Source organism: Cucurbita pepo, chromosome LG01 (assembly GCF_002806865.2).
Source record: "Cucurbita pepo subsp. pepo cultivar mu-cu-16 chromosome LG01, ASM280686v2, whole genome shotgun sequence".
Lineage (NCBI taxonomy): Eukaryota > Viridiplantae > Streptophyta > Magnoliopsida > Cucurbitales > Cucurbitaceae > Cucurbita > Cucurbita pepo.
Window position 1 is genome coordinate 1,697,058 of NC_036638.1, and position 6,555 is coordinate 1,703,612.

General features: G+C 37.9%; 1 protein-coding gene across 3 annotated transcripts; it reads left to right on the top strand.

The window, feature by feature from the left end:
* The first annotated feature begins 1,291 nt into the window (after positions 1-1,291).
* On the top strand, positions 1,292-4,493 carry LOC111791667 (MDIS1-interacting receptor like kinase 2-like). 3 transcript variants are annotated; one of them, XM_023673124.1, is made up of 3 exons: positions 1,292-3,989; positions 4,058-4,162; positions 4,277-4,493. In XM_023673124.1, the coding sequence occupies exons 1-3, from the start codon at positions 1,442-1,444 to the stop codon at positions 4,363-4,365; spliced, it is 2,742 nt and encodes a 913-aa protein (XP_023528892.1). In that variant the 5' UTR covers positions 1,292-1,441; the 3' UTR covers positions 4,366-4,493. The 3 variants fall into 3 exon arrangements, with proteins under 3 accessions (XP_023528892.1, XP_023528875.1, XP_023528883.1); XM_023673107.1 differs by having other exon boundaries at positions 4,058-4,493; XM_023673115.1 differs by having other exon boundaries at positions 1,292-3,965; positions 4,058-4,493.
* Positions 4,494-6,555: the final 2,062 nt, after the last annotated feature.

The following is a 6,555-nucleotide window of genomic DNA, read 5'->3' on the forward strand; positions in this document are numbered from 1 at the left end:
GAAGTGTCGAGGTCGTAAAAGGCATTATTCAAGCGTTATTTTTTCTTCATCATGATTGTACTCCTCCGATCATACATCGAGACATAACAACCAACAATATCCTTGTAAACTTTGAGTTTGAAGGACATCTTGCAGACTTTGGCACGACAAGGTTTTTGAAACCCGACATGTCTCGTTCGACAACGGTTACAAACACTCATGGCGACAATTCCCCAAGTGAGATTCAAACTCCTTTCTTTTGTTCCTAATTTTTCCAACTTAACATGACAGATCTTGCACACATAAGGGTAACGACCAAAAGATGTGATGTCTACAGCTTTAGTGTGGTGGCACTATAAATTTTGGGAGACCTCATTTTATGATTGCACTCTTAACCGGATTACAACGTTGAACTGAATGACATTTTAGACACTCGTCTAGTAATCAACCACTTGTTGATAACGATTCCAGCAATTTCGTGCTCACACACAGACCCTCAAAGAGCAACCAAATATACGAAATACATGCCAACTACTGGAAATTCAAGCAGCAAATAGTTAGTATATTACAAACGGCAAACCCATGTTGAATCAAATAACGTGTAGACTAAAACATTTAAATTTTCAGTCTGTCGTCGTTATTAAATTATATATTAAATATTGACCGTGCTATCATCTCAACAAGCTCGACAATTATAGAAATATTCCACCTTCCATTTAAATATTTCCTTACCTTTAGTTGGTAAGCTATCTTTGTCACTTTGGTCATGTGAGCTGCCTAGGTTGTCTAAACTAAACAATTTCATACAATATTTTAATAGCTTAACTACTTCACTATTTTAATTAATTACTTGTTTATTTATTTTAGTGTAACGCTACAAATAATCCCTTCTCGAACGATAAATGTGTTTTTTTTTTAATATTATTATAAATTAAGTATATTTTAGAGAGCGTCCAATTTCTTTGAAACAAAAATTTGGTAAATGAAGTAAACGAATGAATTTTAAAATATGAATAGGACCGATTTTGAAATGTATTAAATCATATACCAAAGACTTTGACTCGATCCATTTTCCTTTTCCTTACATTTAAATCTCGAAAATGGTCTATAAAACTAATATTTCGAGAAGAAATTAGAAATTTAAAAATTAAAAACTAAATAATTATTAAATCAGATTTAAAAAAATTCACGGTCATCAATTTAACTAAACCGAAATTTTAGGTTGGTCTAAAAAACATTCTAATCTAATCCGGGTATAAGAATAATAAAATATGTTATATGTTTGGAACTTTATAATATGTATGAATAATTTGAAAGGGAGGTGGAAAATTTTAATTCTCTGAAGCTTTTGAAAGCTACGATCTTTTAATTTGACCAGAAGAACATGAACAATTCACAACTGGGTCAATTTTATTCTCCTATATGATCTTACACTGTCGATCAAAAGAGGAATCAAATCATCATGGCCGACCAAAACAAGCAACGGCTCTCTGTTTCATTTGCAAGTTCATGTGTGTTCGTGTTCTTGCTTCTTCTTTCTTCCTTCGAATCCATGGAAGGTTCAGCCATGGAAGCTCAAGCTCTTCTCCGATGGAAGCGAAGCCTCCCACCACAAAAGGTTTTAGATTCATGGGTCGAAGCTTTAAACTCAAGCTCCTCTGTTTCAGCTCCATGTCAATGGCGGGGTATCACATGCAACGAACAGAGCAGCGTCATTGATATCAAATTAGACAACACTGGCTTAATGGGTACTCTCGATCACTTGAACTTCTCTTCTTTTCCTAATCTCCTCCGTCTCGATCTCAAAATCAACAATCTTTCTGGTGTAATTCCACCCTCCATTGGAGCTCTTTCAAAGCTTCAATTTCTTGATCTTTCCACCAATTATCTCAACAGTACTCTGCCTCTTTCACTTGCAAATCTCACCAACGTTTTTGAGCTTGATGTTTCTCGTAATTTCATTACTGGGTCTTTGGATTCTCGTCTTTTCCCAGATGGGTCTGGTAATTCAAGAACTGGGTTGAAGAGTTTGAGGAATTTCTTGCTTCAAGATACTCTGCTTCGAGGCAGAGTACCAGAGGAGATTGGTAATATCAAGACTTTGAACTTGATTGCTTTCGACAGAAGTCAATTTTCTGGTCCAATTCCTCAATCTTTGGGGAATCTAAGTAATCTAAACGTTCTTCGTCTCAATGAAAATCATTTTTCAGGACAAATTCCAAAAAGTATAGCAAATTTGAAGAACTTAACTGATTTACGTTTGTTCACCAACAATTTATCTGGTAAATTGCCACAAAATTTGGGAAATTCATCATCTTTGAGTGTTCTTCATCTTGCTGAAAACAATTTCATTGGTAATTTGCCTCCACAAGTGTGTAAAGGAGGAAAACTTGTTAATTTCTCAGCTGCTTACAATAGTTTTTCAGGCCCTGTTCCTTCAAGCCTGCAAAACTGTTCTAGTTTATTCCGGGTTTTGATCCAAAACAATAGCTTAACAGGATTGTTAGATCAAGCTTTTGGAGTGTATCCAAGCCTTAATTACATTGATTTGAGCTACAATCAATTGAAAGGAACCCTCTCTCCCAATTGGGGAGATTGCAAAAAGTTAACCCTTTTAAGGATCACTGGGAATCAAGTAAATGGTGAAATCCCAGAAGAGATTCTTGGGTTGAAGAACTTAGCAGAACTTGAACTCTCATACAACAATCTCTCTGGATCGATACCGAAACGTATCGGAAACTTGTCGAAACTACTGATACTCGGACTACGTCATAATCGGCTATCTGGGTCGATTCCTATAGGGATAGGAAGCATTGGCAATCTAGCAAGTCTTGATCTTTCCATGAATGTGTTGAGTGGATCCATTCCTTATGAACTTGGTGAGTGTTCTAGGCTGCAATATTTAAGCTTGAGCAGGAATCAGCTAAATGGGTCAATCCCATTTAGCATTGGAAAGCTTGTAGCCTTGCAGATATTGCTTGATTTGAGTTACAATTCATTGAGTGAAGAACTTCCTTACACTTTGGGGAATCTAAAAAGCTTAGAGAATTTGAGTTTATCTCATAACAATCTCTCTGGTTCTGTCCCAAATTCATTAGCCACCATGGTGAGTTTGATATCCATTGATCTTTCATTCAACAACTTAGAGGGCCCTCTTCCTGATGGAGGCATCTTTAGCAGAGCTGAAGCAGCTGCATTCAGTAACAACAAAGGTTTATGTTCAAACGATATCGTGGGGTTGCCGAGCTGCAACGACCACAAGAACGACGACGGAGAAACTACAAAGAAGAAGCTCGTAGCGATTCTTGTTCCTACTATAGTCGGAGCTGCGTTGGTTTCTTTAGTACTCTTTGGAATTGTTAGTTATATCCTTCGAAAGAGAACCGAGCGTGTCTCGGATAGTAATACAGCGGTTCGAGACGTATGGTACTTCTTCAATGGTAAAGTTACGTATTCGGAGATAATTGAAGCTAGTAAGGATTTTGATGATGAGTACTGCATAGGGGAGGGAGGTTCTGGCAAGGTTTACAAAGTCGAAACGCCCGACCGTGCCGTATATGCAGTGAAGAAGCTACATGATTCATGGGACGACGACGACATGACGATGGAGAATTCGAAGAAGTTTCTAAATGAAGCAAGAGGTTTAACAGAAATAAAGCATGGGAACATAGTGAGGCTCTTGGGATTTTGTTGCTCAAAAGTTCATACTTTCTTGGTTTATGAGTACATCAACAGAGGCAGCTTAGCTCATATATTGAGTGATGCAAAAGAAGCAATGGAGCTAGATTGGTCCAAGAGAATCCGGGCGGTGAAAGGCACGGCTCGAGCGCTATCTTATCTGCATCACTATTGCATTCCTCCGATCATACATCGAAACATAACGAGCAAGAACGTCTTACTTGACTCGAGATATGAAGCTCGTGTTTCGGATTTCGGGACTGCAAGATTTATGAACACCGATGCGTCGAATTGCATAGCGGTTGCAGGTACAACTGGCTACATTGCTCCAGGTAACATATGAAATTCTTTGCATATAAGTGTTCATTGGTTTGAATAATAACTGTTCGTATCTCTGCAGAGCTTGCATATACAACGGTGGTGACTGAAAAATGTAACGTCTATAGCTTTGGTGTTTTGGCGCTCGAAGTTTTAGCAGGAACGCATCCGGGAGATATCATTTTTGGTTTGCAATCTTTGTCTGATAACAATATTGATCTAAAAGATGTTCTAGATTCTCGTTTGCCGTTTCCTCGAGCGCAAAAGATCGTTGACGACTTATGTTTGATAATGAATGTAGCGATCTCGTGCGTGCAAACGGACCCGTCGTCACGACCAACAATGTCGAATGTGACCTGGTTGCTGGAAGTGCAGGGTGCAGTTGGTTAATGTCATAGACTCCACATGAGGACTGTTGTTTGTAAAAAGAATGTCAACTTAGAATCCATACTATTCTCCTTTGAAAGTTATGTTTGAAACTGAAATTTCATAAAACGACATGTCGTATTGTGTCTGCATTTCCACTTGACGTGACATTTTTTTTTTTATAAAAATATATATTTTCTTTTTCTAGCTCTTCTTTCTTCTACATCTGGTCGCTTTGCTGCCACCGCCTTTTCTTCTCCTACTCCATTCTCGTCCATGTAATAGCCCAAGTCTACTGCTAGCAAATATTGTCCGCTTTAGCTCGTTATGTATCGTTGTCAGCCTCATGATTTTAAAACTCGTCTACTAGGGAGAGGTTTTGTAACAACTTCAGTCAACTGCTAGCAGATATTATTGTCCACTTTAGCTCGTTATGTATCGTTATCAGCCTCATGATTATAAAACGCGTCTACTAGGGAGAGGTTTTGTAACAACCCCAATTCACCGCTAGTAGATATTATTGTCCACTTTAGCTCGTTATGTATTATCGTCAGTTTCATGATTTTAAAACGCGTCTACTAGAGAGAGATTTTGTAACAACCCCAGTCCACCGCTAGTGAATATTGTCCGCTTTAGCTCGTTATGTATTGTCATCCGCCTCATGATTTTAAAATGCATCTACTACAAAGAGGTTTTGTAACGGCTCAAATCCACCGCCAACAGATATTGTTTGCTTTAGCTCATTAGGTATCGTCGTCAACCTCATGATTTTAAAACGCATCTACTGAGGAGAGGTTTTGTAATAGCCCAAGTCCACTGCTAGCAAATCTCGTCCACATTGATATAAAACAGCTCAAGTCTACCGCTAGCAAATATTGTCCACTTTGGTCAGTTACGTATCATCATTAGCCTCACGGTTTTAAAACACATATACTATGAAGAGATTTTCACACTCTTATAAGAAATGTTTTGTTTCCAAGCCCTTATAAGAAATTTCATTTCTCTTTCCAACCAATATAAGATCTCACAATTAGTCAACAGACAATGCAAGACACTAGTTAGAGTAGGGCTAGACCCTCTCCATAGTAAAAACCTTTTAAATAGTGAAGTTAACANAACGCATCTACTGAGGAGAGGTTTTGTAATAGCCCAAGTCCACTGCTAGCAAATCTCGTCCACATTGATATAAAACAGCTCAAGTCTACCGCTAGCAAATATTGTCCACTTTGGTCAGTTACGTATCATCATTAGCCTCACGGTTTTAAAACACATATACTATGAAGAGATTTTCACACTCTTATAAGAAATGTTTTGTTTCCAAGCCCTTATAAGAAATTTCATTTCTCTTTCCAACCAATATAAGATCTCACAATTAGTCAACAGACAATGCAAGACACTAGTTAGAGTAGGGCTAGACCCTCTCCATAGTAAAAACCTTTTAAATAGTGAAGTTAACATAAATATGTAACAGACAAAAGCAACCAATATGTAGTAGTAGTAGACTTAGACCGTTAAACTCGAGATTCCAAAAAGAACACTGACTAGAAAACACATAATCAAAACAGTTAGAAAAAAACATCACAACAAAACTCAAGCTCTTATTTGTTCATAACACTTCAGCCAACATAGGAACATCACTGCAGTTACTCAAATTTGACACAGCCATCATGGGTGATAGCCAGAGCTTTGGATGGCGGCCTTGTTCGCCGCCTGTGGGTTGTCAATATAGTTGCCTCCTCTGGGGCGAGCTGAACTCAGAAGCTGAGTCCCAAACGCAGTCTCCCCACTCATATTCATGGTCTCAACTACACAACAAAACCACAAATTCCCTCATAAAACACAATAAAAGTTAGTTAGAATTAAAGAGATGAAAGCAAAAGGCATATGAGAGCTTACAATCAGCGATAGGTGAAGTAGTAGTCCGGACGGGTCTCCCTGTAGCCATATGGACAAGGACAAGGACAAGAACAAGAACCATCACACTCAACCATATGGGCGCTCTCTTGAAACCCATTCTCACCAAGCTCTCTTTGGGGATGAATTCTGAGCCATTGGGTTATGTGTATTTATAGAGCACCAAAGCAGCTTCCTTTTTACTTGAGATTACCAATGAACAGAGGCACTATAATGTCTTTTTAATCATGTTTTTAATGATGTTTTTTTTTTTTTTTTTTTTTTTTTTTTTTTTTTTTTTTTTTTTTTTTTTTTTTTTTT